The sequence below is a fragment of the Narcine bancroftii genome, chromosome 1, assembly GCF_036971445.1.
Source record: "Narcine bancroftii isolate sNarBan1 chromosome 1, sNarBan1.hap1, whole genome shotgun sequence".
Lineage (NCBI taxonomy): Eukaryota > Metazoa > Chordata > Chondrichthyes > Torpediniformes > Narcinidae > Narcine > Narcine bancroftii.
In genome coordinates this window covers 151,661,723-151,679,528 of record NC_091469.1, presented here as the reverse complement: position 1 = coordinate 151,679,528, position 17,806 = coordinate 151,661,723, and the positions used below count along the sequence as shown (strand labels likewise).

Sequence of the window (17,806 nt, the reverse complement as noted above, 5' to 3'; positions counted from 1 at the left end):
AAATGCTCTTCCAGACTGCAAACTGTTTTCCAGAGAAAGCTGCCCGGCATGTTGCTACATCGTTGCCTTTTGCAAATAGTAGTCCATCATGAGTCTGTGAGAACTCTGCAAAACTCCTGCAAAAATTCTGTGTTTTAAAGTGTTTGTGTGTGACCTGCTCTAACAAATCTTGACCCAATTTATCTCCCAAACATCTCTATATACTCCGTTACAGTATCTAGAAATACTTTTTATCTGTTGCCTCATAAAATCACAAGATTCTCTTTTCTTCAATAAAATAGTATTTAACCTCTGTTTATAACCTCCATTCTTCCAATGAAATAGACAAAATTAAAGGTGATTGATAAAACCCATGCTTGATATTCCATTCTTTGTACTCTATATTGAAGTTGTTCAGAGATTAAAAACATATTTATCTGCGAATATGCTTTAAATAAAAAAGAATGAAAAGAATAATCTTTTTCATTTGGGTGGATTTTTCTCCATATATCCACTAAATCCATATCTTCCATTAAATCTATTACCATTTTTGCTACCTTATTTTTCATCATTCTATCTCCTGATCTATCTAATTTAGGGTCTAAAGCAAAAGTAAAATCCCTCCCAATATAACTTTTCCCTTGGCATTTGATAAATTCATAAAGACATCTTGCGTAAATTCCCTCCAAGAATGTATAGATGGAGATTAAACTCCATGCTACTTAAAAGGCAGGATTTTAGAGAATTAATTGAAAGACAAATTAAAATGTACTTTGAAATAAATACGGAAACGCACAAAATTCTAGCATGGCAGCTTAAGACAGAACAAACTAAGAGAATGGTATTGGCATCAAGGAAAAAAGACAAACAAATCACATATAATCCAATGGAGATTAATGAAAACTTCAGAGAATTCTACGAACAATTATACCAAACTGAAAATGAAGGGAAAGAAGACAAAATAGATGACTTTTTAACTAAAATTGAACTACCAAAATTCCAAATAGAGGAACAAAATAAATTAGCAGAACCATTTGAAATAGTAGAAATACAAGAGATAATAAAAAAACTACCGAATAATAAAACACCAGGAGAGGATGGATTCTCAATAGAATTCTATAAAACATTTAAAGATTTATTAATTCCTCCCCTCCTGGAAGTAATCAACCAGATTGATAAAACACAAAGCTTACCAGATTCATGCAAAACAGCAATAATTACAGTAATACCAAAGACAGGGAAAGATCCACTCGCATCAGCGTCATATAGACCAATATCTTTACTTAAAACAGATTATAAGATAATAGCTAAACTATTAGCAAATAGATTAGCCGACTATGTACCAAAAATAGTAAATCTAGACCAAACTGGATTTATTAAAAAAAGACGAACAACAGACAATATTTGTAAATTTATTAACTTAATTCATGCAGTAGAAGGAAATAAAGCTCCAACAGTAGCGGTTGCTTTAGACGCAGAGAAGGCCTTTGACAGAGTAGAATGGAATTATTTATTCAAAGTACTACAAAAATTTAGTTTACCAGAGAAATATATTAATTGGATTAAAGCATTATATAAGGGGCCATTGGCGAAAGTGACAGTAAATGGATATATATCAAAACAATTTAACTTAAGTAGATCAACAAGGCCCACTATCGCCCTTATTGTTCGCGTTAGCCATATAACCACTAGCAGAATTGATAAGAACAGAAAATAAAATAAAAGGGATAAAAATAAAAGACAAGGAATATAAAATCAGTTTATTTACAGATGACATTATAGTATACTTAACAGAACCAGAAATATCAATAAAAGAATTACATAAGAAATTGAAGGAATATGGAGAAGTGTCTGGATACAAGATTAACGCAAATAAAAGTGAAGCAATGCCAATGAATAATGTGGATTTCTCAAAATTTAAGAATCATCATTCAGATGGCAAATGCAAGCAATACGATACCTAGGTATACAAGTAAATAAAAACCTCGGCCATCTATATAAACTCAATTATTATCCACTAATGAAAAAATTACAGGACGACTTAGAGCATTGGAAAGACTTACCACTAACACTAATAGGAAGGATAAACTGCATTAAAATGAACATTTTCCCAAGGATACAATACCTATTTCAGGCATTGCCAATACACTTGACGGAGAAATTCTTCAAGGAGTTAAAGAAAATAATAAGGAAATTTTTATGGAAAGGGGGGAAACTGAGGATAGCACTAGATAAATTAACAGAATGGTATAAACAAGGAGGCTTACAACTGCCAAACTTTAAAAATTATTATAGAGCCGCACAATTAAGATACTTATCAGATTTTTATCAAACAAGGGAAAAGCCAGATTGGACTGGATTAGAACTAGATAAAATAGGGGAGAAGATACCCGAACATATATTATATAAATGGGATGAAAAATTGGTACAACGTAGGAATTCTCCAGTATTACATCATCTGCTCAATATTTGGAAGAAGATTCATGTAGAAAGGAATAAAACAAATTACCAACTACCAAAACTAATACTGACGCAAAATCAGTAGATTTTACAATAGATAACCTTTCCTTTAGAGAATGGGAGAAAAAAGGGATCAAAAGAATAGAAAATTGCTTTTCAGGAAATAAATTATTATCCTTTGAACAAATGAAGGATCTTCTTTTTGCTTCTTTGGCTTGGCTTCGCGGACGAAGATTTATGGAGGGGGTAAAAAGTCCACGGCAGCTGCAGGTTCGGTTTGTGGCTGACAAGTCCGATGCGGGACAGGCAGACACGGTTGCAGCGGTTGCAGAGGAAAATTGGTTGATTGGGGTTGGGTGTTGGGTTTTTCCTCCTTTGCCTTTTGTCAGTGAGGTGGGCTCTGCGGTCTTCTTCAAAGGAGGTTGCTGCCCGCCAAACTGTGAGGCGCCAAGATGCACGGTTTGAGGCGTTATCAGCCCACTGGCGGTGGTCAATGTGGCAGGCACCAAGAGATTTCTTTAGGCAGTCCTTGTATCTCTTAATTTTTTTCATATAAACTCATTTTTTCTGCTTTATTTGATTCTGAATCCCATTAATATTAATACTAATAAAATTCAATTTATCAACCATCTAAACTCATAAAATCCAACAACTGTCCAAATTTCCATCTCCACTCCTCTTACTTCCAAAATACTAACTAAATCTTTAAATTTAGGTATATTAAAGAGAAAAAAGAAAGGAAACAAAGAAAAGAACAGAAACCCTACCACCCCCCCCCCCGCAAGGCATACGTTATTAGCAGCGCGTCTTTATACCCCTGATCGTGATCAAAAACCACACCCACCAGGCTCATACTCTCACCAATCTTCCCCGAAATTATGTTATCTTTTATGCTTCAAAACTACTCAAACTTACATTGATCAATTCATTTTTTTTTTACACAGATCTATCAGGTAAAAACTGTTTTCTCTAATATTCTCTCTCCTCCTAAAACTTATATCATTTCATTTTACATCCCCAGCTGCAATCTATCCACTTCCTCTCTCTCTTCAAATATCTCCCAGTTCTTGTTTTATTTTCTCAGGCAATGAATCTGCAAACACTTTCACTTCATGGGGTTCCATAAAAAATCTATTTTTATCCTCAGGTCAAAAATGTTTAACACTGCTGGGTACCTTAAAACAAACGTGTAACCTTTTTTCCATAGAACCTTTTTAACCACATTAACCATATAACCATTTACGGAGCGGAAACAGGCCATGTTGGCCTTTCGAGTCCGCACCGGTTCACTGATTTTGTGCGCCCTCTTCAGGCATTGGTCCCGGTAGATCTTAAATTCTTTTCTTTTTTTCAACCAATCAAATATTATATCAGAGTTAAAGAAAATCTTATTATAAATCAGTGGTAATTGACTCTCCTTCACTTGCTTCGCAGCCAGCTCCAAGATCTCTCTCTCACTTCATAACAAAGCAACTTGAACAGAATCGAACGTGACATCTGATCTGGGTGTGGCTTAGGTCGTAATGCTCGATGAGTTATTTCACTCTCAATATCTCTTTGAAATTCATTTACCCCAAAGTTTGTGGAATCCAACGTTGTAAAAATCTTTTCATGTCTTGCCCTTCGTCACCTTCCTTATGCCCAACATTTTTTATTTCATTTTTGCCACTAAATTTTTCTAACATATCAATTTTTTAGTCAATTGTTCTTTAGTTGCTGCCCACCTCAGCTTGAACCTTCTTTATTTGCTCTTTAACATGCTGAATTTCAAATACGTTACCTTTAATTTTTGTGTCCATCACTTCAAATTTTTGTTCCATTTGAGACAGCACTCTCCCCACCTTCTTCGTAGAATCTTTATTTTCAATTATACTCTTATTACATTTTTTAACTTCCATTGGTAACTGTAACAAAATTTGCTGCAAAGGATCCATATACTTCATTTCAGTTGTAAATATATAAGACTCCTTTATTTTCTCCTGTTTTTTTGACCAAAACTCTGTGTTCAACATACATTTCTCCTTCTTTCTGCTCCTCTTCTTGATCACTGAAGCTGGAGGCTTCTTGAGCTTTTTAAAAAAAAATTGCCTCCGTTTTTTTGTGCTCTGCGAAGAGTCGTGCATGCTTAGTGTCACTTCTTCACTTGTGGCAGTTAGCCATTGTCAGGGGGGGACTTTGTACCGCAATGTGCAAGGTCTCCCCAGCTCCAGGTTTGTCACCGCAGGCACTTGCCTTGCGGAGAGCTCCGGGATCCTCCTTCAAGTAGGCCTCTTTTCTTTATCAGCTTTTTCTTGTTCAAGTTCTTGAAAAGTAACAGTCAGTTTATCTTTCTTTGGAGGCATTGTTTATTGTTCTGAAGGCCTTCCAATAGCTTCCTCTTCCATTTTCTTGCAGTCAGTTCAGGCTTCTTAACTCTTTTTTAAAACTTTCTCGGAGAGAGCAGAGAATTCAAGTCTAGCCCCACGTCATCACGTGGCACACCCCCAGCTGAATATTCTTGATACATCTTTCGGATTACAGCCTTCTGGTAAAGAGTTAATATCTTGTTTATGACAAGTTGACTGGTTTAAGACATGCCCCTTTAGTCCAAATTAAGAATGCCTAGGAGCAGGATTTGAACCTTTTGTAGCGGGCTGAGCGGTTAGACAGGCCATATCACCGTCCAAGACATCCAAATCAAGATGGTGCAGCTCCCCTTCCCTTCCAAGGAGAATCCTGCAGTTGGCAAATTGCATTGCCTGGGGGACAGCACCGCTTCTGTGTTATGTGCTGCTGGATGGTGAGTGACGCTGCGATGGGCCGACATTACTTCCTAAGGCCAGTGTGCCCCTCATAGAAAGTGGGCGGTCTCCTCGAGCAGCAAGAGCAATTCAAGATAAAGTTCAGTTACTGGTTCACCTCGTGCTGTGTGGATGTCTCTCATTTCAGTAGAGGTGCCTTTCGCAGATGGCTGCAACAAACACTGTGGCATGCATTTGGCGCCCTTCTGGGCAATCAGCCCAGGAATTGGTTACAGCTGGCAGAGTCGTAATTACAGATCAGAGGCATTGTCTCGGAAGATACCAATTTGTGGCATGTTGTCAGTGCCCTGCATGCCACTGCCACAGCAAAAGTTAAGCTCATTCATAGAAAATCCTCCCATGGAGTGTAAGACAAACAATTCTGGCATTTCTTCCTCGATTTCCCTGGAACTCAGCCGGCACAAGCGCGCTGTCCACATCCTGAATATGCAAGGCCTGGGTGATAGGAACCCCTCTGAGCTCACGCACAAAATGATGGCCTTAGCGGATGGACACACAAACTGTTTCTTGTTCGAGACCCTGTTCCTCTCCACGTTTCCTCAGTAATATCCAACATGGATTTCAGCACCCCACACCTGGTAGCCAAGAAAGCAGCAGACTTTTCCGCACCCCGCAACAGAGCTCCATGTGCAACCGATCAATGCCGTCAGTGCCGCCAGTTCAGCCCCCTGCCAGGCCATCCAGCAGTAGCCGCAGCCCAATCGCAACGTATCAAGCGCTCAGACAAACAGAGCGATTACTGTTTCTACCATCGCAGATGGGGCTGTAATGCCTGGCGGTGCGTCCCTCCATGTTCATATCCCAATGCCAAGTCAAGCACGGCGGCGGGAAATGGACAGGTTGGCCGCTGATAGTGGCCTCAGCGGTTTGCACACATAAAAGCCTACTCTACCTTTGTGACTAGTGAACAAAGAGAGATCACCTAGTCGACATGGGTGCAGAGGTAAGCCACATTCCGCTGACATATTTAGAACTCAAACACAATTCCAAGGGCCTTCCCCTACAGGCAGCCATTCATTCGAGTTTCGGCACCCGCCTGGTCACAATCCATACCGTGGACAGTCTGAGCAGATTTCCTCCAGGCACACAAGCCATTTTGTCAATGCTACCATGTCCCAGTCATAGCCCCTTACTCTACGGAAATGTTTCTTTCTACCGCTAGGAATCCACGCTCTGGACCGTAATGAATATGCTTGCCTACTGGCCATGTACCCGTCACTGTTGGCACCCAACTTCCATGATGTTAAACCAGAAAATGGCATGGAGCACCACATCGATACCACCAAGCCCCTAGTGTATGTACAGGCACAGCGCCTCCTGCAGTTCAAACTCCTCCAAGCTAAGACCGAGTCGCTGCCATGGAGGAGTGGGTATCATCCGCCGGGCGTCCCTGCTGCACATGGTCCAGAAGAACTCCGATGTTTGGTGCCCATGTGGCGACTGCAGATGACTCAACGACCCACCGTCCCAGATAGATATCCTATCCCACACGTCCATGATTTTGCCATGAAACGCCAGGGCTGCTGGATTTTTTCCAAGATGACCTAGTCAACGGGCATTATCAGGTTCCAGTGCATCCCAACGATGTCCCGAAAATGGCCATTATTACACCTTTCGGCCTTTTCGAGTTCCTTCGGATACCTTTTGGGCTAAAGAACACAGCCCAGAAGCTTTAGTGTCTCATGGATGTGGTTGGCAGGGACATCGATGTCATCTTCATCTACCTGGATGATATTCTCATCACCAGCCCTGACGTCAGCACACACGGGACACACCTGACTCATCTTTTCAACAGGTTGCAGGAGTTTGGATTCACGGTGAACCCAGCTAAGTGCCATTTTGGCCATGAAACTATCGATTTCCTGGGACAGTGTATCACCCGAGAGAGGGCCACACCTCTGCCGGATAAGGTGGAAACCATCCAACATTTTCCTAGGCAGAGCACAATCAAAGACCTACAAGGATTCCTAGGGATGGCGAACTTTTTTCATTGTTTCCTTCCGGGAGCGGATACCTCATGCAACCCCCCTATTTGACCTTATCAAATTCAGCGACAAGGTGCTCCAGTGGACACGCAAAACCGTTGAAACATTCCAGGTAACCAAAGTGGCACAAACGGAGGCCACATCTTTGGCCCATCCAGCCTCCCCTCCCCCCAGCCCTACAACAGACGCATTGGACTGAACGGTTGGCGCGGTGCTGGAGCAGTGGGTCGATGAACAGTGGCGCCCCCGGCTTTCTTCAGCAAATGTCTCCTGTCACAAGAACTCAAGTACAGCGTGTTCAACCATGAACTGTTGGCCCTATACCTGGCAATACAACATTTCCAGTACATGTTAGAAGGAAGGGTTTTCATCGCCTTCAGAGACCACCAACCACTCACCCATGCACTCAGCAAGGTCTCAGACCCATGGTCAGCGAGGCAACAACGACACCTCTCCTACATTTTGGAGTATACAATGGATATTCGCCATGTCGCAGGCATATCCAACGTGGTGGTTGACGTGCTGTCTAGACCAGCCATTGATGCTACTTCTTGAGGGCTCAATGTTGCTCAGCTAGCCAAAGACCAAGCAGAGGATGTGGACGTCCAGGCCTGCCGGACCACCATCACCAGCCTGTACTTCACTGGGGAGCCCAACTTTACTGTGCAACATGTCCACAGGTTTCCCCAGACCCTACCCGTGACCGGGCGACGGCGGGTGTTCGATCCAATACACGGTCTGTCACATCCTTCCATAAGGTCCTGCTGTCTCACAAGTTGATGTGGCACGGCATCCGCTGCAATGTAGCCCTGTGAGCTAAGGCTTGTTTGGACTGCCAACGCACAAAATTGCACAGACACACCAAGGCCCCGCTCCAGAGATTCCACCCGGCTCAGTGCCTTTTTGGTCATCGTTGGGCCGCTCCCCGTGAGCCAAGGTAAGCAGTATTTATTCACAGTAATCGACCGTTTTAACCATTGGCTGGAAGCAATACCTCTGCCCACATGTGACACAGAACTTGCGCCAGTGCTTTCTTGTCCATTGGATCACATGCTTTGGAGTCCTGACCCACATCACCTCGGACTGAGGGACCCAGTTCACATCCTTGCTCTGGGCCAACCTAGCCAAGTTCTACGGCAGCCAGTTACACCACACCACAGCCTACCATCCTCAGGCAAATGGCCTCGTCAAACATTTCCACTGCCACCTGAAAGCTTCTCGACTACAAGGCCCTAATTGGATGGATGAACTCCCATGGGTCCTGTTAGGAATTTGCACAGCACCAAAAGAAGACCTGCCAGCATCATCAGTCCAGGTGGTGTACGGCTCCCCGCTTACCATCCCAGAGCACATTCACTTCAACCCTCTCAGCCCACAACTCAGTGCTGTAGATGTCCTTTAGTGATTGAGGAAGCAAACAGGTAAACAGAAACCTCTGCCACCCTGCCATGTCCCGGCGAACCTGCAGTCCACTGAATTTGTTTTCATTCAGAGAGGACAGCAAGGGTCACCCCTACAATGCCCCTCTGAAGGCCCTTTCAAGGTGTTGCAGCATGATGGTGTCATTTTCACCTTAGACTTTGTTGGGCGGCAGGACCACCTCAAGGCGGTGCATCTGGACTCAGACCAGCTCATCCCAGATTCCCATTTCAGACACAGAGGCCACCCGCCCAAAGACTGTGTGGTAACATGCTTAAAGGGTGGCAACGATTCTGGGTGGGGTGGGGGGGTAACCATTTACCTTTCAAGTACTAAAGCCTGGTGAAATTCATAAATGTTAAATTCTGAGCACAGTACAAGAATTGCCTGATACCAGTGAACTTGGAGAAGTGAGATTGGACTATGAATCAAAGAACGTTTTTTGAACTTATATACACATTACATACACATGCACTTAGAATTAGAAGGGAGTTAAGTTAGGTTAATAGTAATAAGTTAAAGTTTGATCCTGTTTTCATGTTTAAAGATAATTAAAAGTAACTATTGCTGCTGGGTTTTAGGGTCCTCTGGGCTCATAACATTAGTGGTTAGCGCAACACACTTATAGCGCTAGCGATTGGGACTGGGGTTCAAGTCCCACACTGTCTGTAAGGAGTTTGTATTAACGACAGCAGATTCAAATGTACCAGACCACAGAGCGGCCGGATAAGAGAGTTACAACCTGTACAATCTTTTCAATACTATGGATAATCTTATTTTATCCATGTTTTAATATCTGGTTACATCTAATATATATCCAAATCTAACCTAATTAAGGGAGTTTTCTTATTCCTTTAGGAGTTTCTGAAGAAAGAATTTAGTGAAGAAAACATATTGTTCTGGCAGAACTGTGAGTACTTTAGCCAAATCCCTCAACATGACAAAAAACAGGTGAGAAATATGTTAAAAGATTAACTTGTTTTCCATGTTAATTTTCTTATAAATTCCTAATCCTCATTTAGACCAGTCGTATGAATGGACGGATGCAATTCAGTGCAGATAAAATGAGGAGAAGAAAAACTTTCTGCATATGAAAAGTTTAAAGGGAGTGCATTCAGATTGAATCCTTAATGTACTTGCACACAACCCTGGTTCATGCAGAACAGTTATTCAGGGACCTGGGGGGAAATGGGCTTCATGTTAAAAAAATTGGCATGGATGTGGTAGGCTGAAGGTCTTTTCTGTGCTGTCTGTCTCTACTCATATCAAATTAACAAAGCAGATAAAGAAACATAATGGGCTAGTTAATAAATCTATCACACATTTCATCACACAATGGAATTAATTTTGTTTGGGTAAGTTACAAAATGGCAGCTATCACTTTTTCTTGCATTGGAAATTTGACTGGGTCCATTCCCTTTTGATAGATATATTATCAGTGTGCAGAAAACTTCAAAAGGCCAGGCAGTATCTTTGTAGAGAAAAATAGATATATTGTTTCAAGTTCACGAGCTTTCATCAGGACTAGAAAAATGAGAACCCAGATATGTTTTAAGTTGTAGTGCAGTGGGAAGAAATGATGAGAACAAAGGGAATGTGCTTGATAGGGTGGGGAGCATGGCTGTCCCGATAGTAAATCTGGCATCAAGTTAATGCATTGATAAGGACAATCTGAAAGAGAAGAGAAACAAAACTACATGTTGTGTTTGCAAAATGCAATTGTTAGAAAACTGAAATAAAAGAAGTGCTGAAAATACCCAGCATACATAGTGTGAGGGAGGAAATGAATGAATGGAGCAAATGAATCAGTCTATTACACAAAGACCCCTCCACTCCATTGGCTCCCACTGTCATGGAAAAGCAGCTGTCATATAAAAAGGCTCATCCTATCCCAGCCTCACACTCCTCGCCCCCTCCTGTTGGAAAGAAGATTCACAAATGTGAGACCACCTAATTTAAGGACTGTTTTATTTCCTGCTGTTAGACTCCTGAATGAACTCACATAGGTAAAATTATGTTGTCTTTGCTCTTTACCAACTAATATCTCCCTGTAACACTGCACTTTTATACCACATTTTACTTGCTGTAATAAATATGAGAAGTTTAACTGGACTGCTCGCTAAACAAACTTTATCACTGAACCTGAGACAAATAAGAACATAAGAAATAGGAACAGGAGTTGGCCATCTGGCCCATTGAGCCTGCTGTACCATTTGATAAGATCATGGCCAATCTGTCTGTGGGCTTAGCTCCATTTACTGGCCTGATCTCCATAACCTTTAATTTCCCAGTTCTTCAAATATCTTTCGATCTGTGTCTTAACTACATTCAGTGAGGTGGCCTCAACTGCTCATTTTGGCAAAGAATTGCACAAATTTACTGTTCTTTGGGAGAGGCAATTCCTCTTTATCTCTGGTTTAAATCTACGCTCCTAATTCTTGAGGCTATGTATAAACAACCTCCTTTTTTCTATCTCATCTATTACTTTCAGAATTTTAAATGCCTCTATAAGATCCCCCTCAGTGTTCTAAACCCCAATGAATACCCCATGCTACTCAGTCCCTCCTCATAAGCAAACCTTCTCCGTTTCAGAATCAACCAGGAGAACCTCTTCTGCACCGCCTCCAAAGGAGGTATATCTTTCCTCAATTAAAGAGACTAGAACTCCACACAGGACTCCAGGTGTAGCCTCACCAGGACCCTGTCCAGTTGCACCAGATCCTTCCTTGCCTTTAAAGGTAAAGATTCCATTATTGTCACCCAATACGACATTTAGAATATATGAAATTCTTTTAACTTTGTCCACCATAAGGAAGACACAGAGTCACCGCCACTTTGTCCAGTGCCCCTCACAGAAATGAGGCCCCAGCGAGGACAAACCTGGTTTACAAGACCAGTGCTCTAACCACTGAGCTTATTGGGCGCAGCTTCTTGTCTCAAACCCTCTAGCTGTAAAGGCCAACATCTCATTTGCATTCTCAATTACTTGCCTTCAAACTAACCTTTCGTAATTCATGCACCAGAAAACCCAGGTTTCTGTGTACAGTAGCATGATGCAATTTTTTTTTAACCAAAGACTGGTTACCTGAAATTAATAAATTCAAAACAGAGTCCTCCCAGTAGTCACTCACAGAATTATGATTTTAATTCTACATTGGAAGGAGCCCCTATAAATAGTTGGTCTCCCTACTTACAGCAGCTGCTCATTCAGGTGTGTTGGCGGAGTGCCGCACTCTGCCGATTATCCCTTCTGAAGGAGAATTGGCTTCAGCGCCTTGGAGGTGCTTCTGCCACATTCAGGTGAGTATGTCTTAAGCCACAGGGGAAGATTACGCAGCTTTACAAGAGGGTGTTCAGGCCACCTGGAAGGGCCTAATGATCCTAGACCTGACTCTGATAAGCTTCCTTTTTGGCACCTTCAAAACGATCCCCAGCCTTTGTGGCTCTAACACATAGCCTTAGCCTCTGTGGTGCACAATCACCATAAATACATAGATTAATGATCTGAAGTGGGAGCCATGTGTTGAATCTATGCTTGCTGATGAGATTAAATTGAGTGGGAAAAGCAAACTGCAGAGGTTACAGAGAATCTGCAGAGAAATGTAGGGAGGTTAGGCGAGTGGGAAAGGCTCTAGTGGGGAAGTATAAAGATAGAGAATGTGAGGATATCCACTTTGGAAGGAAAAATAGATCAGATTATTATTTAAATAGTCAAAGATTGTTGTACAGAGGAACTTGGGAGTGCTTGTGCATGAACTGTTAAAAAGTTGGTTTCGAGATGCAACAGATAATCAAGAAGCCAAATGGAATGTTGACCTTCATTACTAAAGAAATTGAATTTCAGAGCAAGGAGGTTTTCTTGTAACTGGTGAGGCCGCACCTGGAATACTGTGTGCTTCTCTTAAGAAAATATACTTTTGGCATTGGAGACGGTGCAGAGGAGGTTCATCAGGTTGATTCCAGGATGAAGAGGTAAACCCATGAGGAGAATTTGAGTGAGACAAGAAAATCTGCAGATGCTGTGATTGTAGTTTAATGCACAAAAGTGCTGGAAAAATTCAGCAGATCACGTAGCGCTCAGAGGGAACAGATATATAGCTAAAGTTTCGGGCCTGACCACTTTATAAGGTATGAGCAAAAAAACAGACATGTGGCTTTATAAACCATGGCGATGGGGGGTGGGGTGGTGTGTGTGGGTGGATAGAAGATGGTCCGGGGGAGGAGCACAAGCCAACAGGAAAGAGGCCTTAAGGATGGCACAGTTAGCGTAAAGATTAGCATAACGCCTTTATAAGCACCAGCGATAGGGACTGGGGTTTGAATCCTGCGCTGTCTGTAAGGAATTTGTATCTTCCTATCCGGTTGCTCTGGTTTCATCCCACCATTCAAAACATACCGAGGTGTAGATTATTTGGGTGGCATGGACTTGTGGGCTGAAGTGACCTGTTACAGTGCTGTATATCTAAATTAAAATTAAATTCAGGTCATTATATGGGTGAGAGGATAAAAAAGGAAAAAAAGCTGAGGTGATAGGGCGAAGGGTAGCTTTCTGAATGGAGAAAGATAGGGATGAAGAGTTGGAGTGAAAGAGACAGATGTTAATGCCATCTGGTTGGAGGGTACCCTGATGGAATATTAGTTGTTGTTTCTCCAATTTGCGGGTGTCTCAGTTTGGACTGCATGAGACCACTGACAGGCATATGTGGTGTGAAAATGAAATAGTTGTCCACTGGGAGATCCCCACCATTGCAGCGGACAGAGCGAAACTATACAGGTACTCAATAAAACCATATTCCATTCTGCCTCCATTCTCTGATGTAGAGAATACCACAATGGGAGCACCAGATGCAGTAGATGACCCCTGCAGATTCATGAGTAAAGTGTTGCTTCACTTGGAAGAACTGTTTGTGTCTCAAATGGTTGTGAGGGAGGGGGTGTGGATGCAAGTGTAACATTTCCAGGGGTAGAAACCAAGAAGGCGATTAGTGGGAAGGGATGTGGACAAGAGAGTCATGGAGGGAATGGACTCTGTGGAGGATGGAGAGGGCAGGAGAAGAGGAGATGGTGTTGGGATCGCAATGTAGGTGGTGGAAATTGCAGAGGATAAAAATTGTTGAATCCAGAGGCTGGTGGGGGCAAGGGGGGGGGGGGTAGGTGAGGTGAAGACAAAGAGGACTACAAGGAGTGTAGAAAAAAATCTTAAGAAAGAAATTAGAAAGGCCAAAAAGAGGCACGAAGAGGCTTTGGCAGGCAGAGTAAGAATAAATCCAAAGGGTTTCAAAAGGTACATTAAAAATAAAAGATTAGTGAAGGATAGAATTGGACCCCTTGTAGATAGCGATGGTCGGCTGAGTGAGAAGTGAGAGGAAATGGGGAAATTTTGAATGATTTCTTTTCCTCGGTATTCACTAGGGAAAAAAATATTGAACCAGTTGACGTAAAGAAATAAATATGTTTGCCATGTGATGATGGTGGTACAGGGTATAATTTGCCTATGGTATCCCTTAGTCTGCTCAGCAGCTCTTTGGGATCTTCATCTTTAATGGATCCACGTGCAACGAATTTCCCTGGGAACACCAAAGGCGTGCCGTATTCAAGCTCCGCAGACAAAATGTGAAGATCCTCTTTTGGAGTTGTCTGAATGCCAAGCAAAACCCGTGATATTTCGTCTGCGCAGTTGGGACCATCCAAATGGGCCATTAAGGCTGATTTAAAGTGACGACGGAATCGTTCAAGCTTCCTGTTGTAAAGCGGTGATAGGCGCTTGTATGATGAAGCCTAGAGCCAAGCAGCCGAGATAAATTGAGGTCCTCAGTCAGAAGTGGTGTGTGCCGGTTGGACAAAGTGAGCCATCCAGGAATTAAGGAATGCTCATATACTACCTCAGGCCATCTTGTAAACCTACCAATCACCATGAAAACATAGCGGTAGTCTCGTGAAACTAGGATTGGTCCCACAATGTCCACATGGATGTGGTCGAAGCGGCGAGTTACCGGTGGAAAGGGTTGTAGCGGTGCTTTCAAATGCTGATGGATTTTGACTTTTTGACAAGTTACACAAGATCTGGCCATTTGTGTGACATCTTTCTTCAGACTGTGCTTAACAAATCTGTCTGAAATCAGGTGAACAGTCGATCTGATATATGGATGAGAAAGACCATGAGAAAAATGTTATGTCTCCATGAAGCTGGAACCACTGGCTATGGATGTCCTGTTGACATGTTGCAAAAGAGCAACTTACCGTCAGCATTGATTTGCGCATCTTTCCATTGTAGGTTGGTTAATAAAGTGTGATACGACTCCATCTCACCATCTTGTGCCTGGCAGCAGCAAGAGCCGCGTAGTCAATACCGTGGTCCATAGCTGATATCTCGAGCGCAACTGAGCAGGAAAGTGCATCAGCCACAACATTGTCTTTTCCAGAAATGTGCATTATTCTGGTAGAGAATTCTGAAATGAAGGATAACTGCTGCTATTGTCGAGCTGACAAGGGCTCTGACCCCTTTGAGAAAGCAAAGGTCAAGGGTTTATGGTCTGTGAAAATGATGAGGTGTCTGCTTTCCAAAAAGTAACGGAAGTGACATATGGACAAATGTTTGGCTCGGAGCTCTTTATTAGAGTTGTGTTTTTTTCTCGGCCTCACAGAGGTGGTGGTTAAAGAATGCCAATGGCAATTCTACCAGACTGACGGAAGCACGCAGGTACTAACATCACTAATGTTTACCTATCTCGGCTGCACCATTTCATCAGATGCAAGGATCGACAACGAGATAGACAACAGACTCGCCAAGGCAAATAGCACCTTTGGAAGACTACACAAAAGAGTCTGGAAAAACAACCAACTGAAAAACCTCACAAAGATAAGCGTATACAGAGCCGTTGTCATACCCACACTCCTGTTCGGCTCCGAATCATGGGTCCTCTACCGGCATCACCTACGGCTCCTAGAACGCTTCCACCAGCGTTGTCTCCGCTCCGTCCTCAACATTCATTGGAGCGCTTTCATCCCTAACGTCGAAGTACTCGAGATGGCAGAGGTCGACAGCATCGAGTCCACGCTGCTGAAGATCCAGCTGCGCTGGGTGGGTCACGTCTCCAGAATGGAGGACCATAGCCTTCCCAAGATCGTGTTATATGGCGAGCTCTCCACTGGCCACCGTGACAGAGGTGCACCAAAGAAAAGGTACAAGGACTGCCTAAAGAAATCTCTTGGTGCCTGCCACATTGACCACCGCCAGTGGGCTGATATCGCCTCAAACCGTGCATCTTGGCGCCTCACAGTTTGGTAGGCAGCAACCTCCTTTGAAGAAGACCGCAGAGCCCACCTCACTGACAAAAGGCAAAGGAGGAAAAACCCAACACCCAACCCCAACCAACCAATTTTTCCCGCAACCGTGTCTGCCCGTCCCGCATCGGACTTGTCAGCCACAAACGAGCCTGCAGCTGACGTGGACATTTACCCCCTCCATAAATGTTTGTCCGCGAGCCAAGCCAAAGAAGAATGTTACCCGGTAATTTGAGTAGACCTTTCACACTGCCACAGAGTGAATAACGAGTTAACTCAGCCAGGCTCTGATACTTTTTCCCACCAAGAGTGTTGATGTTAACTTGCCCTGCCCACTTGGGACATTTCTCACTGCACAATTACAGGGTTCTGACCCACTAAATTACCCAGTTCAACTCGCATGTAATTGGCATAGTGGACATATACTCGATTCATAGGAGTCGATTTAGGACAGAGATGAGGATGAACTGCTTATTCTAAAGAGTAGTGAATCTGTGGAATTCTTTGCCCATGGAAGTAGTTAAGACTACTTCATTAAATATATTTAAGACACAGATAGATTTTTGTGTAGTTGGGGAATTTAGGATAATGGGGAAAAGGCAGGTAGGTGGAACTGATCAGCCATAATCTTATTGAATGGAGAACCATGGTCAACAGGCGTATAATCAATTCCACTGAAGTTCAAGGACCATTTGGTTCTCAGATTAACATTCAATACCTCCTGTCATGCCCATGCCTACCATTTCCACAATCTTGTTCAATCTGGAGCAAGGACTGTAGAAAAATCTGTCATTTTAAAAGGATGGATACCACATTCCATTTTCTAATCACTGCTTGGGGCCTAGGTTGAATCAGTTATAGTTTATTTAAATTTTTTCTGTTCTGATTTTAAATGTTCTTGCTTTATTCAATTTAAAAGAAAAGAATTTGGTGAAACTTCGTCAAGTACTCTAAAGTTTAGCATTAAGGAAAGGGATTAAAAATATCACAATGATTTTCAATTTAATAATTTAATTTTTATTTAGAGATTCTGTACTAGCATTTCATTTTACTACTTGCATTTCATTTTAACATCTTTGTCTTGGTAATGGTAGCTGGGGTTTTTTATGACTGATTCCATTGTCATTCACAGCTTTTGTACAGAGCTCGGGAGATCTATAACAATTTCTTGTCCAACAAAGCAGTTACCCCCGTCAATATTGACAGCCAGGCACATTTGGCTGATGATATCATAAATGCACCACACCCAGATATGTTTAAAGAGCAGCAGCTGCAGGTATAGTTTTGTCTTTCTTTAAACGCAATGTCTTGTGTTTCTTTAAATGCAAAGTCTTGTGTTTTTTTTAAGATATTTTGCAAACTTCAAATTCTATGACTTGTGTAAGTACTACACTATAATTTAAAATGATCCTAACAAAGGACTTTACAGTTAATAGTTTGTGATATCATATTCTAATTTTAAAATAATAATGATTTCATGGTATACAGGTACACAATCCTTTATCCGGACATATAAAATCCGGAAAGTGGGGAGAGAGACGGCAGCGTGAGTCAGGCGGGTGAGGGCGAGAGACAAGCAGCACGAGTCAGGCGGGCGAGGGCGAGAGACCAGCAGCGCAAGTCGGGTGGGCAAGGGGGGGAGAATGGCAGCATGTTTGGTGGGTGAGGGAGGGAGACCAGCAGTGCGAGTCGGGGCGGGGGGGGAGAGATGGCAGCGCGACTGGAAGGGGGTGGGGGATGGGGGTGGATACAGCAGCACAATTCGGGTGGGCTTAAATCTGGCTTTCCAAAATGTGGAAAAATCCCAAATTCGGAACACACTGCCCCTCAAGGGTTCCGGATAAAGGATTGTGAACCTGTATTTATATCTGAACATCA

General features: G+C 42.6%; 1 protein-coding gene across 4 annotated transcripts in view; it reads left to right on the top strand.

The window, feature by feature from the left end:
• The window catches only part of rgs12b (regulator of G protein signaling 12b), a 268,107-nt gene that overhangs the window by 168,010 nt on the left and 82,291 nt on the right, over positions 1-17,806 (top strand). For all 4 annotated transcript variants that reach the window (XR_011358479.1, XM_069941849.1, XM_069941829.1 and 1 more), the window contains exons 6-7: positions 9,503-9,595; positions 17,061-17,204. Coding sequence is in view for 3 of the 4 variants with exons in the window: in XM_069941849.1 (XP_069797950.1) it covers positions 9,503-9,595; positions 17,061-17,204 (237 nt within the window). In the remaining variant the exon portion in view is untranslated. The remainder of the gene's footprint in view (positions 1-9,502; positions 9,596-17,060; positions 17,205-17,806) is intronic.